At 42.0% G+C, this 18971-nt stretch overlaps 1 protein-coding gene across 1 annotated transcript in view; it reads left to right on the forward strand.

Moving 5' to 3' along the window:
- Positions 1–13806, forward strand: part of adra1d (adrenoceptor alpha 1D) — a 30101-nt gene extending 16295 nt beyond the window's left edge. The window contains exon 2 of the mRNA XM_035789105.1: positions 11921–13806. Coding sequence (XP_035644998.1) covers positions 11921–12531 — 611 coding nt within the window. The 3' untranslated portion in view covers positions 12532–13806. The remainder of the gene's footprint in view (positions 1–11920) is intronic.
- Positions 13807–18971: the final 5165 nt, after the last annotated feature.

The following is an 18971-nucleotide window of genomic DNA, read 5'->3' on the forward strand; positions in this document are numbered from 1 at the left end:
AGTTTGAAAGATATGGTAAACAGAAATCAAACTGGATGGACATCAGAAATAGAATGGGAGAGGTTGAGGGTCGAGGAAGGAAAACAAACAAAGTAGAACTATTGTAAAATACACTTTATCCATAAAATGTATATAGTATGTATAAGCTGGAAATGCATGTCTAAGCGTTGTTGTTCACTAGGGTTGGAGGGTAATAAAGGAAACATATATTTTTAAAGATATTTACATATATGTATGTACATATATGCATGAATGTATGTGTAAATGTATGTATGTATGTATGTATGTATGTATGTATGTATGTATGTATGTATGTATGTATGTATGTATGTATGTATGTATGTATGTATGTATGTATGTATGTATGTTTATATGCACGTATGTATGTATGTATGTTTATATGCATGTATGTATGTTTATATGCATGTATGTATGTATGTATGTTTATATGCATGTATGTATGTATGTATGTATGTTTATATGCATGTATGTATGTATGTATGTATGTGTATGTATGTATATTTGCACAAATATATATTGGTGATTTGAAATGATGCAGACAATTACATTGATGGAAGCTACAATCTATCTGCAATATTAAAGCTGATCAACCCCCTAAAAAAAAAACAATGTTGTATTCAAAGTATCTAAGTATCATATGGCCCAGCCAGCTCCATCAGCCAGACCTGTAGGTGACTCACCCCTAGTGAGTGGCGCCTGTCAAAGCTTGCACAACACTCACACAACACTGCACAGTCCTTTGTAGCCCTCTCCACTCAAGGTTTCAATTACAAAGCATGGATTCATAGAACAATGACCTTTACTTTGAGTGTCGTCTTCAATGAAGTAATCCTCTCCCCCAACACTACACCACAGTTGATTGACAGGCAGCTCATTTGCATATTAGAAATGGCTGCCATGCAGAATAGTATCCGGTAACACTTAACTTAAAGCCTGCTGTTATAATGCTTTATAACTTTTTATAAGCATGTACTGTATGAGCCATTATAAGTCTTACAATGCATTATAACTGTATCATAACGCATTATATCTGCTGGCTCTAAGTGTTACAGAGATTCTCCTGGAAGTAGGAATATTACCGCTAAGACGTCATCAGCTCCTCACAACCTGCATTTTTCAAAGCATTCAACTTGTCACTTTAATTGATGTATACAGTGCCTTCAGAAAGTATTCACACCCTTGACTGTTTCTGCATTTTGCTGTGTTACTGCCTGAATTTAAAATGGATTCAACTGCGATTACTTTTGTCACTGGCCTACACATTTTACCCCATAATGTCCAGGTGGAATTATATTTTTAGAAATGTCTTGAGTCAGTAAGTATACAACCCCTTTGTTGTGGCAAGCTTAAATAAATTCAGTTGTAAACATTTGCTTAACAAGTTAGATAAATTGCATGGACTCACTCTGTGTGCAATAACAGTGTTGAACATTATTTTTTTGAATGACTACCTCATCTCTGTACCCCAACACATACAATTATCTGTAAGGTCCATCAGTTGAGCAGTGAATTTCATATACAGATTCAACCACAAAGACCAGGGAGGTTATCCAATGCCAAGCAAAGGAAGGCGCCTATTCGTAGATGGGTAAAAATAAAAAAAAGAAGCAGACATTGAGCATAGTGAAGTTATTAAATACACTTTGGATGGTGTATCAATACACCCAGTCACTACAAAGATACAGGTATTCTTCCTAACTCTGTTGGAGGAAGGAAAACCGCTCAGGGATTACAAAATGATTTTAAAACAGTTACAGTTTAATGGCTGTGATAAGAGAAAACGGAGGATAGATCAACAACATTGTGGTTACTCCACTACACTAACTGACAGATTGAAAAGAAGGGAGCCTGTACAGAATAAAAATATTCCAAAACATGCATCCTGTTTGCAATAAGGCAATAAAGTATATTCAAATTCACCTTTCAGCAGGACAATAACCTAAAACACATGGCCAAATATACACTGGAGTTGCTTCCCAAGACGACTTTGAATGTTCCTGAGTGGCCTAGTTACAGTTTTGACTTAGATGGGCTTGAAAATCTATGTCAAGGCTTGAAAATGGCTGTCTAGCAATGATCAACAACCAACTTGACAGAGCTTGAAAAATCTTTGAAATAATTGACAAATGACGGAGTCATTCATGATCCACCAAACTATATTTTGAAAGAGGAAGGAACTTACTTTAAGCATATTTTTATTTATTTAAGTTCCTCCATCTCCACTAACTGAAGTTAATTGAAAGGATTTTAAAAAAAATGAATAGTGAAAAATGAACAGCTATACGGAAAGACTCACCGATGCCTAATTACAGAGGAGGAACTTCTAGATGCAATTAAAGCCTCCAAGTCCAGGGAAACTCCAGGGCTGGATGGCACACTGTGCCAGTTGAGGTAAAATACCAGTCAAAAGTTTGAACATACCTAGAAACCAGATTTTCTACAATCCAGGTGTGCAAAGCTCTACCAAAGCTGATTCTAATATGTATTGACTCAGGGGTGTGAATACTTATGCAAATGAGATATTTCTGTATTTCATTTTCAATAAATGCGCTTTCTCTTTGTCATTATGGAGTATTGTGTGTACAATTATAATATTTAATACATTTTGAATTCAGATTGTAAGACAAAATGTGCAATAAGTCAAGGAGTATGACTACTTTCTGAAGGCACTGTAGGGCTGGGACTCTGTGAACTCTTTTAAACGGTCACGATTGAACTTTTCAAAACCATATCCTCACAAAAGACTAAAACAAAACATCTTATCGACAGAGAAGCTCCCCATAAAAGAGACTCCACCATCTCCTAAAAGCAGCTAAAGTACTATAAAGTAGTTCATCATCTCCCGCTGCTGATGTGGTCATGGCAACAGCGGCGATGTGTCAAGGCAACAAGCCCATTCAACCCAGGCACTTCCTAAGTAGCATATGACTTGTGACTACAATCGGAGGTCATCGCTCACAGTTGTCATTTTGCCAATTCGAATCAATACACAACTACTTTTTCCATGATGCGTTGTGTCTGATAGTTCATTTTAATGCTGTGTTGTTGTGTTGAACTAGTTAGCAGTGAAGCCTTTTGGAAGAACAGGACCAAAGGGACATAAATCTCTCCTTCTGGCAGATGTAAATTGGCGTGACTCATTCTTGAAACACGATTCCTAGCTCCACACCAGATGAAAGCCAATCTCAAACTGGGCAGTTGAGGGCAGACTAGGGGAAGGAGGGTATAGCGTTGTTTAGATGATACGTACCCCCTGCGGCAAAGTTAATAGTGTGTGCATGCGAATGTAAATAATACATCTGTGTGTACTGTATACACAACAGACCTGGGTCTGAAATCTTTTCAAATACATTGAACGTTCTCTTAAATCTGCCTGGAGTGCCAGATGGGCACACTTTAGGGACTTTTTCATTGGTTCCATTGCACCAGGCAAGCTCAATAACAGCAAGTAATAGATTTGAAAGATTTAAAAAGTTTTCGAACTATTGTATATTTCCCCAAAACGGCAGAAAAGAGGATGTACTGTATACAACACACTGATAATTGTATCTTTGTTTCATCATCAGCCTTCTACATAAAGTACCACAACACTAACAATGAGGAAAAACCCAGCACGCCTCAAACAATGAACCACCAGTTACTTTCACTCTGTCTACATCACCCACCTAATGATACCGTGGCTTCCTGTGGGGCCCCTTGTAGGGCCCTCTCTAACAACAGTACAGTAGTAGCCTAATGGGCCTCATACATCCAACAACAGTACAGTAGTCTATAATGGTGTCATCATTCAGATCCCACACAGGGGGTCACAGGGGTCTTCTGGTTCTTTAAAGGAATATTTATGTTCAGTAATGCCCCAAACATCCTGCTTGGTGGTGGTGGATTCCTCAGAGGAACACAAGCTCACCAATTATCCATTACACACAAGCACATACAAACACACCAATTACCCATATTACACACAAGCACATGCAAACACACCAATTACCCATTGCACACACACACACACACACACACACACACACACACACACACACACACACACACACACACACACACACACACACACACACACACACACACACACACACACACACACACACACACACACACACACACACACACACACACACACACACACACACACACACACACACACACACACACACCTTGTCCAAAGGAACGCGCTTTCATCTCAGAGGCCTGATTACCCACAAATTACCGCCATGCTAGCCAAGAGACGGTGCCCGTTGTGACCCTGTCAGGTTGTTAAAGCTACTCCAGTGGAAGACGATGGGTGATAATAACCTCTCCTCTCCTCTCTCACTGCGCTACCTCCCTTCCTCTCCACTTGCAAGTGTCCCTCTCTTGTGTTATTTATAGCTTTGCTACGGATATTGTGCCTGTGAAGCCGGAGCAAATCTGACAATTTCTCACGTGTCTGAGGGTGTGTGTGTGTTTTCCTCATGAGGATAGTAAAATAAGTAACATTTGGACAACATTTCACCTGTCCCCACAATTAAAAAGGCTATTTTTGGCTTAAGGGTTAGATTTAGGGTTATATTTAGGGTTAGGGGTAAAAGTAAGGCGGTATGGTCCGGTACAGCGTCCCAGCAAAATAAATAGTGTGGGTATGCCGTATCGGTAAAACACAATTTAACAACGGCGCCGAAGAGGAAGGCTGACGTCTTACGTATCCCCAACCGATTGTGTTCATTTGTTTGTTTATTTGCGTTGTTTGTAACTTATTTTGTAACTTATTTTGTACATAATGTTGGTGCTACTTATAACCGAAAAGAACTTCTGGACATCAGGACTGCGATAACTCACCATGGATTTGCAGAATATTTTTTTGCCCTTTAACGAGTCTGACGAGTAGGAAGCAAATGATATACTGCTTTCTGGGGAACAGGCCCAGATCCCCGTGATGTGCGTGAAGAGGAGGCGGAGAAAAAGGGGCCAGAGAACGGGCAGCCTTCTGAGAATTCATAGGCGATCGAATAAACCCCCACTTCCGTCCATTCTGCTAGCAAACGCACAATCTTTGGAGAATAAAACCGATGACCTACACGGAATATTAAACTACCAACGGGACATTCAGAACTGTAAGATGTTATGCTTCAGGGAGTCGTGGCTGAACGACGACAATATCAACATACAGTGGGCTGATTATATGCGGTACCGGCAGGATCGAACAGTGGCTTCTGATAAGACAAGGTGTGGCGGATGATGTATTTTTGTAAATAACAGCTGGTGCACGATATCTAAGGAAGTCTCGAGCTATTGCTTGCCTGAGGTAGAGTATCTCATGATAAGCTGTAGATCACACTATCTACCTAGAGAGTTTTCATCTGTATTTTTCGTAGCTGTTTTACATACCACCACAGACTGAGGCTGGCATTTAAGACAGCATTGAATGAGCTGTATTCTGCCATAAGCAAATAAGAAAACGCCCACTCAGAGGCGGCACTCCTAGTAGCCAGGGACTTTAATGCAGGGAAATTGAAATCCGTTTTACCAAATTTCTATCAACATGTTAAATGTGCAACCAGAGGGAAAAAACACTCTGGACCACCTTTACTCCACACACAGAGATGCATACAAAGCTTTCCCTCACCCTCCATTTGGCAAATCTGAATATAATTCTATCCTCCTGATTCCTGCTGTCGTGTCTTTGGCTATGCCGGATTAAGTGATATGACATGCTATTCTATAAAATAATTTCTCCGTAATTAATATTACCTGATTGAGCTAATCATGTAAATGTAATTAACTAGAGAGTCGGGCACCACAAAATAATATTTATAGAGCTGTTATCTTCCGAATAAACTCTTAAAGACCTAGTAATATTTGACATCAATAGCAGTCAATATTAATCGTCATCTTAATTCAGTATCATCTGAAAGTTGCAAATTCTTGGTTATCTGCACGAACCGTGGCTAACAATTTGAATCAGCAATACAAAATTGGGTTTAATCATTTATTTACTAAATACCTAACTAATCACATAGAATTACACATACACATAATCAAATCATAACTTGATTACAAATTACGTCATAAAGGAAAACGTCCCTAGTGGGTGGAACAGATATGACAGCTGGTTACACAAAAGAAAAGGGGCTGGGTTTGAGTGAAAGAGTGGGAAGACTGAGGAATAAAAGGCGAAGCTGTGCTATCGTAAATACAGTATCTTATGCATTCTAAATTTCCACCCATTTGGATTAGGAAAATGCAATAAATATTTACTCTGAGCTGCGCTTCGGTAGGTTGGTGGTAGATGGAAGGCCGTGTTGCCCAACCGAGTCCTTTGAAGAATGTCTCTGGTTGTCAATTGGATACGTTGTAGTAACGTCGTTGTGTGGTAGACGGGATACTCTGTCTGTTCCTTCCTAAACTGCGTTTGCAGCTGCTGTTGTTAACTCAACGGCTAGGAGGTATCACTTCTGTAGTGAATAAGAGTTCAAAGTTCATACCATTCGCAACCAAAGCTCACGCTGATGTTGGCTTCATTCTGGAGTAATTATCTGAACAATTCTGACACGGACCGTCGTCCTACATCCTCGGAACAGGAGGTTATATTGTCGTCAAGGCTTTATATAGGAAGGAAGAGGAGGGCGTGTTTGAACAGTTTTATAGCCCATGTCCCTTCACAGGGGTAGGCCACTGATTGAGCCGAGCCCTATCTTATGAAAACCCAAATCTCACATTTTAGAAGCTAAAATCACATTTCATCCCATCACGAATAATTTTATATTTAAACATTTAAATTGAACAACAATTCCATCTGAATCCGATAACTCTGATGTGTAGACTTTCCACTGTAGAGTTTGTCATCTTATCATTGATGAGAATGTCTCAGATGACAACCGAACTGACATCATATTCATTAAGTACCACCGCATGTGAGAATGCTATTCATTGACTACAGCTCAACGTTCCACACGATAGTGCCCTCAAAATTCATCAATAAGCAAAGGACCCTGGGACTAAACACCTCCCTCTGCAACTGGATCCTGGACTTCCTGACGGGCCTCCCCCTGGTGGTAAGGGTAGGTAACAACACATCCACCACGCTGATCCTCGACACGTGGGCCCCTCAGGGGTGCGTGCTCAGTCCCCTCCTGTACCTTCTGTTCACTCATAACTGCAAGGCCAAGCACGACTCCAACACCATCATTAAGTTTGACGATGACACAACTGTGGTTGGCCTGATCACCGACAACGACGAGACAGCCTATAGGGAGGAGGTCAGAGACATGGCCGTGTGGAGCCAGGACAATAGCCTATCCCTCAGCGTGATCAAGACAAAGGAGATGATTGTGGACTACAGGAAAAGGAGGACCGAGCATGCCCCCATTCTCATCGACGGGGCTGCAGGGGAGCAGGTTGAGAGCTTAAAGTTCCTTGGTGTCCACATCACCAACAAACTAAGATGGTCCAAGCACACCAAGACTGTCGTGAAGAGGGCACGACGAAACCTATTCCCCCACAGTAGACTGAAAAAATTTGCCATGGGTCCTCAGATCCTCAAAAGGTTCATCGAGAGCATGCTAACTGGTTGCATCACTGCTTGGTATGGCAACTGCTCGGCTTCCGACCGCAAGGCACTACAGAGGGACGTGCAAACATCCCACTACATCACTGAGGCCAAGCTTCCTGCCATCCAGGACCTATATACCAGGCGGTGTCAGAGGATGGCTCTAAAAATTGTCAAAGATTCAGCCACCCTAGTCATAGACTGTTCTCTCTGCTACCGCACGGCAAGCTGTACCGGAGCGCCAAGTCTAGGTCCAAGAGGCTTCTAAACAGCTTCCACCCCCAAGCCATAAGACCCCTGAACATCTAATCAAATGGCTACCCAGACTATTTGCATTGACCCCCCCCCTCTCTCTTTTACGCCGCTGCTACTCTCTGTTGTTATCATCTATACAAAGTCACTTTAATAACTCTAACTGCATGTAGTACCTCAACTAACCGGTACCCCCCTGTATATAGTCTCGCTATTGTAATTGTACTGCTGCTCTTTAATTACTTAGTTACTTTTTTTCTTATTCTTATCCGTATTTTTTTAAACTGCATTGTTGGTTAGGGGCTCGTAAGTAAGCATTTCACTGTAAGGTCACAATAATTACATCAACATGACAACAAAACTGTGGGCTATTACGCCAATGTACTTGGAACGGGACAGCAGTGGGACAGCAGTGGACTTGTAAATTTTGGCCTGATGACAATCGCCAAATGTCATTAAACTTCTTGGTGTTTTGTGTTGCAGATGTCTCTTTCCATTGACCACTGTTTATGAGGCTGGTAATATGTTGCGAGTGGATGAACGTGCACGGGTAGCCTAGAAAAGGAGCCATTTGAAGCGATTATTTGACAATCATATGAAACCATGACTGGTTGTGTTTATGCCACAATAATAAAAGGCAATACATGTTGACTAGGCCCACAGAGATCCTTTTGAATTAATAGGGATTCTATATTAAATTATATGATTTGGTGTATAAAAAACATGCAAGAGTGTGCACTAATAGACGGTCCCATTCCGTGAAAAAATAAATTCAACTTTCACCCCTGGTTAGGGTTAGAACTAGGGTTAGGGGTTAGGTTTAGAGTTTGGATTTAAGGTTAGGGGTTTGTTAAGGTTTAAAGGACATTTTAACCCCCGCAACATCAACATATGTTAAAATGGGGCGTTTCTATGTTTTGTAGTAAAATAAGATCGAGGGAGACAAGTGTTTCCAAAGACATCGGTTTGTCTTATGTAATTTTAACCAATTATGAGTAGGCATTGCCTACTAATTAATTGCCTACTAATTGGTTGATGATGTCATTGTAAACACTTATCTTCCTCTATATTTTTTAGTACAAAACATAGAAAAGAGCCATTTTCACATATGTTGATGTTGGGGTGGTGCTGGAGATGACCAATATGAAATAAAATATTGTGATATTTCCTGTTACGGTTAAGCGTTAGTGTTTGGTTCAGGGTTAGGGGTTAGGGAAAATTGGACTTTGAATGGGAATCAATTGTTTGTTCCCCACAAGGATAGTAAAAACAAACGTGTGTGTGTGTCCATGTGTGCCAAGTCAGCTCCAATCTAAACTAAACTGCCCACAGGTCCCTAGGGAGAGGGCTCAAGCCAGGGCAAGGAGAGATGAGGGAAAGGAGGGCCGGTCAACACCGTGGCGGGGATGAGATGAGATTAGGGATGTGGGGGCTGTACAAAGCATTCCTCTCCACTGAAACATCACTACCAAGAGAGTTTTCATTTATATTCTTTGTAGCTGTCCGTTTACCCCCACAAACCGATGCTGGCACCAAGACCGCAGTCAACAAGCTGTATAAGGACAAAAGTAAACAAGAAAATGCAGTTCCAGAAGCGGCGTTCCTAGTAACCGGGGACTTTAATGCAGGAAAACTTAAATCTGTTTTACTTCATTTCTACCAGCATGTTTACATGTGCAACCAGAGGAAAAAAATCGAGACCACTTTGACTCCACACACAGAGATGAGTACAAAGCTCCCCCACCATTTGGCAAATCTGACCATAATTCTATCCTCCTGATTCATGCTTAGAAGGAAAAACTAAAGCAGGAAGTACCAGTGACTCGCCCAGTACGGAAGTGGTCAGATGACACGGATCCTACAGGACTGTTTTGCTAGCACAGACTGGAATATGTTCCGGGATTTATCAGATGGTGGGATTTATCCGGCTTCATCAATAAGTGCATAGATAACGTCATCCCCACAGTGACAATATGCCAAGCAGAAGCCATGGATTACAGGCAACATCTGCACCGAGCTAAAGGCTAGAACTGCCACTTTCAAGGAGCAGGACACTAATCCAGACGCCTATAAGAGATTTTGCTATGCTCTCTGACAAACCATCAAACAGGCAAAGCATCAATACGGGACTAAGATTGAATCCTACTACACTGGCTCTGATGCATGTCGGATGTGGCAGGTCTTGCAAACTATTATGGATTACAAAGGGAAACCCGGAAGCTGCCCAGTGACACAGGCCGACCAGACGACCTTCTATGCTAGCTTTCGAGGCAAGCAACATTGAAGCATGCATGACAGCACCAGCTGTTCCAGACAACTGTGTGATCACGCTCTCTGTAGCCATTGTTAGTAAGACCTTTAAAGAGGTCATGGGGCGTGTACTCAGAGCATACCCGGACCAACTGGCAAGTGTCTTCACAGACATTTTACAGACCTAGTCTGTAATACCTATATGTTTCAAGCAGACCACCATAGTCCCTGTGCCCATGAACACTAAGGTAATCTGCCTAAATGACTACCGACCCGTAGCACTCACGTCTGTAGTCATGAACGGCTATTCATTGACTACAGCACGTACGGCCCAGTACATCACTGGGCCAAGCTTCCTGCCATCCAGGACCTCTTTACCAGGCGGTGTCAGAGGAAGGCCCCTCAAGTTTGTCAAAGACTCCAGCAACACCCAAGTCATAAACTTTTTTCTCTACTACTTCATGGCAAGTGGTACTAGAACGCCAAGTCTAGGTCCAAAAGTCTCCTTAACAGCTTCTACTCCCAAGCCATAAGACTGCTGAACAATTAATCAAATGGCCACCCAGACTATTTGCATTGACACCCTTTTTTCAGTCTGCTGCTACTCGCTGTTTATTATGTATGCCTAGCCACTGTACTTATTACCTCAATTACATTGACTAACCTGTACCCCCACACATTGACTCGTTACTGGTACCCCCTGTAAATACTGTAACCTCGTTATTGTTATTTTATTGTGTTACTTTATTTTACTTGAGCTTATTTCGTAATTACTTTCTTAAAACTGTCTTAAAACTGCATTGTTGGTTAAGGGCTTGTAAGTAGGCATTTCACTGTACGGTCTAAACCTGTTGTATCCTGTTGTATCTCATGTGACAAATACGATTTTATTTGATTATTCTCGACTGTGTTGGTGTGTGTGGAAACATGATAATTCCTTAGTGATGTGGACACCGAGGAACTTGAAGCTCGTGATCCACTCCGCTTACAGCCCTGTCGATGTGAATGGGGGCGTCCTCGGCCCGCCGTTTCCGCTCTAGCCTTTAGCTCAGTGTGGATTTTGCCTGTAAGCCATGGCTTCTGCTTGGGATATATACGTACGTACGGTCACTATGGGGGACGACGTTGTCGATGCACTTATTAATGAAGTCAGTGATTTATGTGGTAAACTGTTTAGTCCCGGAACATATTCCACTCGGTGCTAGCTAAACAGTCTTCCAGCTTAGCATCCACTTCATTGTAAGCAGAAATCAGGAGGATAGAGTTATGGTCAGATTTGCCAAATGGAGGACGATGGAGAGCTTTGTATGCATTTCTGTGTGTGGAATAAAGGTAATCTAGAGCATTTCCCCTCTAGTAACACAGGTGACATGGTGGGGAAAATTAAGTAAAACAGTTTCAGATTCCCTGCATTAAAATCACTGGCCCTATACAGCTGTTTATGGCCCTATACAGCTTGTTGAGTGCAGTCCTAGTGCCAGTATCGGTTTGAGGTAGTAAATAGACAGCTACGAAAAATATAGATGAAAACTCAAAAGGTAAATCGTTTGGTCTGCAGCTTATTATTAGGTATTCTAACTCAAGTGAGCAAAACCTAGAGACTTTCTTAACATTAGAGATTGCGCACCAGCTGTTGTTAACACAGAAACACACACCTCCCACTTAACCTTACCCGAAGAAGCTGCCGTTCTTGGTGATGCATAGAAAAACCAGCTAGATGTCTCATGTCAGGCCAATTCTTGTCTTACACACAAAAAGTCCAAGTTTATAAATGAAGAGAGATCAAAATGCCTAGCGCATAAGTTATCTTAAACATTATCACAGATCCTAACGCCTTTCTCCCCTGTCCCCTCCCAGGCTCCTTCTTCCCGGCACTGAAGCCATCTGACATGGTCTTTAAGGTCATCTTCTGGCTGGGCTACTTCAACAGCTGCATTAACCCTGTCATCTACCCGTGCTCCAGCAAAGAGTTCCAGCGCGCCTTCACCCGCCTCCTCCGCTGCCAGTGCCACCGCCGCCGCCGGGTCCTGCGGCGCTTCTACAACCAGCGCTGGCGCACGGCCGTCAAGGGACCCCACCACCAGGGCATAGGTGGTAGGGAAATGGATATTATGGGTATCAGCAATGCCAGGGTGACAGACTGCCAACCGGAGTACACCCTCAACCACGAGTCGTGCGGGAGCTCGCACTACTACAAGGGATCTAAAGGACCTTCACTGAGTTTTAAAGGCTGGAGCCTGTTCCCGCCGCTACAAAAGTCATCGTTCCAGCTCAAAGAGAAGATGAACAATCTGTCAAATAAGATTAAGGGAGGTCCAGGTGGGAAGGGAGGCGTCGCGGCCCCCGCCCTGGCGAGGACTGAGATAGACACGGTTTCCATGGGGATTTACAACGATGTCGCCGAGCAGAGCTGCTATCAGATCTATGACCTCACAGAGTGCTACGGCCTGAAGGAGACAGACATCTAGATTCTTGAGGGACAGACAAAGGGAGTGGCTAATGTGGATGGCTACTGTCATTAAATTGCTTAACCTTCTTCAATGACATTTGCAGTGTCGCTGCAAGTGAAAGCGGTTGATGGTTGCCTTTGGGGTATCAACATGGGGAATAACCAATATAATTCCGCCTTAAAACACCTAGATGGCGTTTGCCGTTGCAAGCCAGAAAGAGGTCAGAGGAAAAAGAACGTGCTCTTTTCCACTTGCACCATGGAATGGAATGCGGAAATTCCACAAAATGTAAGATCGGAACATGGGGTTATCATGGGAACATTTGACCAGCAAACAAACAGGCCTGAAAAGAACATTTGTCTGCAGAGAGTTGTTTGGACATCGATCAAAGGGCCGAGTTCATTTTGTCTGGAAATGGCCCACTTTGATCCAAGCACAAATTGCCCCAAAATATGATATCAAACCTTTAATGATTGTGTTGTGTTTGTTTCATTTTATTGGATGGAAATTGAAGTGAAGTGGAATGGAACGTTATTTCTTGGAGCTGCGTTAAAAAGACAAAATGCAGAACAATGAGTGGATATCGAAAAGTCACTTTCTGCTCAATGATAGGCTGGGCTCTTCAGCAGCCGGTCACTGTGCCCTTTGAGCATTCTCACTCTCAACTCCAAGCAGCTCAACCCCTACAACCAGCAGCAACATGGAGACACTATGAACCTCCGTTTGACCATAACCTACAGACAAACACCCCTTTTCTAGGGTATCAGACCATCCAGCTCAACACAATGCAGCCGGGCACAGGTGTGTGTTGTCTTAACAGAGCAAACGCATATAACAAAGTGACAGCCACTGACTTGAATTGACGAAACCATTGCACAGGACAATTTCGGGATGATATGGGTAAACATAGGGTACCGTATGGGTAATTATAATTGCATCTGATGATTTTGCTAAGTGAATGAGTGAAGTGAGCTGTGATGAACTGACATGAGCAGACCTCTGTGAAATTGCATTATAAAAGTGATAGGTCACGTTCAGAATGAAAACAATGTTTGGACCAGTTGAATAAGTATCGTGGTGTATTTACCTTAACTGCATTCAGAGCCAGAGAGAAGGTAGGTCATTTATCTTTTGAATGGACAAGGGTTGACAGAATCAAAGCCTTGAACCCATTGATTATCGTATTTGTCTGTTCTTTGCATTGCCAAAAAGACGCTTTCGTTTTGTTTGTATCTGCTGATGGTTCAATGACGTCTGTCAATGTCAAGCAAAATAAAATGGAAAAAAATACCACGTTTTAAAAAATGTTATGTCATTTCTGGAGTGTGGCCATGGTCGGTGCAGACTTTTGTTCTAGCCTAACGATTCAACTGAGGAACTAGCGAAACCTTAACTGACTGTATCAGGTACTTTGTACAGTAGCGAGGTTTGGACAAACTACACAAGACCAGTAGTGGCGAATCTTGGTGGGGCAAAAAAAACAATGTGAGATGCATGCCAGCCAAGCCACTAACAACACATCACAACACTAAACAATACATGTATTGCGCTATAACAGTGACAAAGGGTGCCCACAAACTGTTATGGCCTACATAAAGCTGTCCCAACACCAGTCCCAACATCTTACCACCGCTACACCTGACTATCAGCGGAGCCTTGTCTGGCAGCGAAACAGTTTACTGCCTTACTCATTTACTGCCTTTTAAAAAAACATTGCTGATATGGCTGACTTGTTTAAACAAATGTGGTTTCTACTGACAATTGAGATGTACAAACTATGGCATAAGGGGACGACAAGCAGATAATATTTACGATGTGTTTACAATACAGCGTTGGTGAAAATAGACCAAATTAATAGGGTGAGGCACATGGGCTACTAACAGCTTACTACACATCATGCACTTAGTATTAGTTTCTTAGCTACAGTATATATATATATATCTCCCTTGCATATTACATCATTTATACAGCATCATACAATACATTTTTGGACTCACCTTGTGAAGGTGGCGCAGCGGTCCTTTGTGGGCAAATTTTGTCATCAAAGTCTGGCATTTTCTGGATTAATGGTGGGAACTCGGGGAAAAAAACCACACTACTCCATTGAATAGCAGGCTAACGTTAGTGGTTGCTTTGCAATGCTTGCAGTTAGCCTCTGATTCCTTCCAAACGTCTCATTGTTGAATTTGCGATTTCCAACTTGTAGGGTAATCTTCATTATTTCTCTTCATATGACAAGGATTAAAAAAGGATTTGCCAGTAGATTGTGGTCTTGATTCATGATGATGACTGCTCACTAAGACATTAAAAGTAAGATGTTGACATGATCAGTACTATCAGAGCTATTGTACATATAACGTGAGTTGACATCATTGTATCTGTGGCCAATGACCTTGAGCCTTCTTGTAAGGACACTTGTAATATAACTCTATGGCCGGACCCAAAGGGCTGAAATGTCGGATGCCTACACTTACTAAGGACTTAAACTTGCCGATGACGTACTGTCCCTGTGAGTGACAGAACACTGCGACAATCACGGCGCAGAGCTCCTATTTTCTGCTGACTTGCCCCACCACCACAGAAAGCACTGAACTAGGCTGAAGCCCCTGCATTTTGGAGCTGCCTTACTCTAGAAAACAAAAGGGAGACCATGTGTGTATGCAGCTCTATTAGCTGAATTATATATATTTTTTAATTATTTGCAAACTGATATGTGACACGTATGAATGCTAAAATAACATGCCTTAACAGGCAAGCCCCCAATTGTTTTGTTAATATATTTAATTTATTTTTGCTAAAAATGTGGGGCTCAAAACATGTGGGGCTCTACCCCACCAGTCCTGAATGACGGGTCGCCACTGCACAGCAAATATGCATTTGAACTATTATTGTACTGTACCTGTCATTCCCAGCAGGTGTCACTATTGGCAGCTGATATTTACCATTTACTGCAATGCCCTACCAGCTGCAATCCCTCACAATCACAATTCACTTCAAATTTCCATGATCACATCAAAGATAGCTTCTCTGACACAATAGAGTAATAGTAGCACTACCATAGTATAACTACCACAGATGAGGGCAGAAAAGATGTTCCTTGTCTCTGTGTGTTATACACTAATACTGTACTAAGACACTATACCCTATACATTAAGAACACCTTCCTAATATAGAGTTGGTTGTCTAGGTCTTAACTGAAAGGAAAAAACAAAAACCTGCAGACACTAGGACCTCCATGGAATGAGTTTGACAGCCCTGATCTACACTGATCGAAGTAGATTTGACAAGTGACATCAATAAGGGATCATATCTTTCACCTGTATTCACCTGGTCAGTCTCTTGTCATGGATAGAGCAGGTGTTCATAATGTTTTGCATAATGTTTTTTGTGGCCCCCATCCCCATCAAAGTTGCCCATCCCTGTTCTATGGCTTCGGTGGCTGGAGTCTTTAACAATTTCCCAGGTCTTCCTTTCACACCGCCTGGGATGGCAACCTGGTCTTAGATCATTTCGTATAACTCTTTTTGTAAATCCGAGACACTGGTATTTATTCATTTTCAGATGTCCATCATCCATTTCATATGATATGTCACGATTTACAATTTGTGTGATATGTTATGAATTTGCAATATGTACAATGTGTTACAAATGTGTTAAATTAATGATATGTGGCTAACATTAACATTGTGGCTAACATTAGCTTGGTGGCTAATGTTAGCTAGGCTCGGGGTTAGGGGTTAAGATTAGGAGTAAGGTTAAAGGGTTAATTAAGTAACTTTCTGTCCATACCAAACGTAACATATCATAATCATTTGAGTGTCCCAGATTAACGTTAACTACCTTACGTCTAGTCTATGAGACCAGGTTGGATATTGAGGTCCTGGATTGCAGGAAATTCGGCCCCAGTGATGTACTGGGCCGCCCAAGGGTGGTGCAGTTGCCATACCAACCAGTGATGCAGCCATTCAAGATTCTCTCAACGTTGCAGAGGGAGGGGTGGGGGGGTAGAGAGAGAGTGTGTTTGTGCGTGTGTGCGTATAGCCTATACGCAGACTACTTGCTACGCGTGGGGAGGGGAGGGGGGGGAGTCAGTCGGCATCATAAGTATTCACCCCCCTTGGATTGTTTCACATTGTTGCATGACCAAGGTTGAAACAGATTTATCGTGATTTTCTTCATTGACACACACACAATACTCCTTCATGTGAAAGTGAAAAGATAATTCTACGATGTTAACAAATTAATACAAATGAAATAACTAAAATAGAGTTCTTGCAGAAGTCTTCTCCCCTTTTGTTTAGGCAAGCCTAAATTAGACCAGGAGTCAAATTTGGAGGTTGACATGAGTTTTGCATGACTACCCTTTCCTCTGCCCCCCATACATACATCATCTGTAAGGTCCCTCAGTCAGTATTGAATTTCAAGCACAGATTCAACTACAAAGACCAGGGACCTTTTCGAAAGCCTCAATAAGGGCAGTGATTGGTAGGTATATGGGTAACAATAACAAATCAGACATTGAACATCTCTTAAAGAATAGCCAAGTTAATAACTATGCTGTGGAGGATGCATTAAACCACCCAGACACAATAAACAGCCATCCTTCTGAACCGAGTTGCAAGGACAGGAGGGAAACTGCTCAGGGATGTCACCATGAGGCCAATGGTGATGTTGAAACAGCTCCAGAGTTCAGCGGCTGCGAAGGGAGAATACTGAGGATGGATCAACAGCATTGTAGTTACACCACAAGAATGATCTAAGTGACAGAGTGAAAAGAACAATAAAAACACACGGAATATCAACATTCCAAAACATGCATCCTATATGCAAACAAGGCACTAAAGTAATACAGCAACAACAACACAAACAATGCAAAAAGTACACGTTTCAACCTGAATGTAAAGCCTTGTGTTTGGGGCAGATTCTACACAACGCATCACTGAGTAACTGCCTCCAAGCATGGTGGTTAGATGCATCACGGTACGGGTATTGTTGTGATATGGGGGGAAGGTTAGTGTCAGGACATAGACAAACGCACTTCCACACTCCATTCCCCCAGGGGGCAGCAGCAATCTTGTCTAAATGCTGAGCCTACTTGATAAGCACATCAGGTGTTTCCAATTAAAGTGATCTGTCAGAGTGTTTTTGAGTTTTGGCGTACCTTTATTTATTTGTATTTATGTTTTGTCATCCTCTGAAAAAAAATCATCATAAGCCTGAACTGCTCGACCAAGAGGTCAAGACGGAGCTGGCCCTAACTCTGTAAATTGCAACACAGTCCTCAAATACTGATTTCTCACAAAAATGCACACATTCATTCAGGTTAAAGGCCATGTATCTAGGCCTAGGAACCCTAGAGAAAGCGAGTGCAACGATATCCGCGGGCTAGTAAATGGGTTTCGTAACAGTTTGCTTGACATCGACAGAGACTGCGGAGTGTAGGATGAAAAGAAACGGAATGGAGCTCAGCACAGGATAAATCCTAGCGGAAAACCTGCTTCAATCTGGTTGTCCCCAGACACTGGGAGAGGAATTCACCTTTCATCAGGACAATAACCTACAACACAAGGCCAAATCTACACTGGAGTTGCATATCACAAAGACAGTGAATGTTTTTAGCGCGTAAATTTAACGTTATTTCCCTTTTTTTTCCCTTTTCTCTGTGTATCCTGACCTTGAACTTACTGTAAGCATGAGAAGAGCATGATATTCACCTGCTATTTGTTCTGGGTGGAGATGTAAGAAATTAAGGTGTGGTGGAGGTATGTCTACAGATATTCTGACCTTGACTTAATTCCATCATAATTCCACTACCTTTACGCGAGAGGAAACCATGAATAAGGTCTCATGAATCTACCGGTACCAAGTGGAAAAATCATCTACTTCATTTTTTTTAATGATAGAAATAGCAGCATTCCCCATGCACAACTTGATGATAACTATTGATAAGAGCTATGTAAATGAGTTATCCATTTGGATAAGCGATATTTTACCTAATAATCTCTAGAGACAAATGTGAAAACAAGTCACATGGCAGCAAAACGTTTCAAAGTCTATGAAATGCTGTGCCATTAGGTCGAATTTAAATTGTACAGCCTTTGCCCATTCCTGCATGTTAAGTCCCGAATGTGTTAATTATAGGCTACCCCCCCGACGTTCTCCGTTTCCTATATCTATCATGTTAAATATATGCCACTATCAGTACTGACCGTCAGTAGGCCTAGTAATCACACGTATTCAACAGCCACTTTACTGTTGATTCCCTTCAGTTGGTATAGCCTAGTTGGGTATTATCATTCCATTTTAATTACGTTGTTTCATTTACCTTCATTTGTTTCCTCTGTATACACTGTCGCGGACATGTGGTTGTTGCTGAGGAACAGTTCTTAAAATAAAATAAAAAGAAATGTAGGCTAATTAAAATGTTATGGAGATGAGCACAGACTAAGCTGCAACAG

The sequence above is a fragment of the Oncorhynchus keta genome, chromosome 16 (assembly GCF_023373465.1).
Source record: "Oncorhynchus keta strain PuntledgeMale-10-30-2019 chromosome 16, Oket_V2, whole genome shotgun sequence".
Classification (NCBI taxonomy): domain Eukaryota; kingdom Metazoa; phylum Chordata; class Actinopteri; order Salmoniformes; family Salmonidae; genus Oncorhynchus; species Oncorhynchus keta.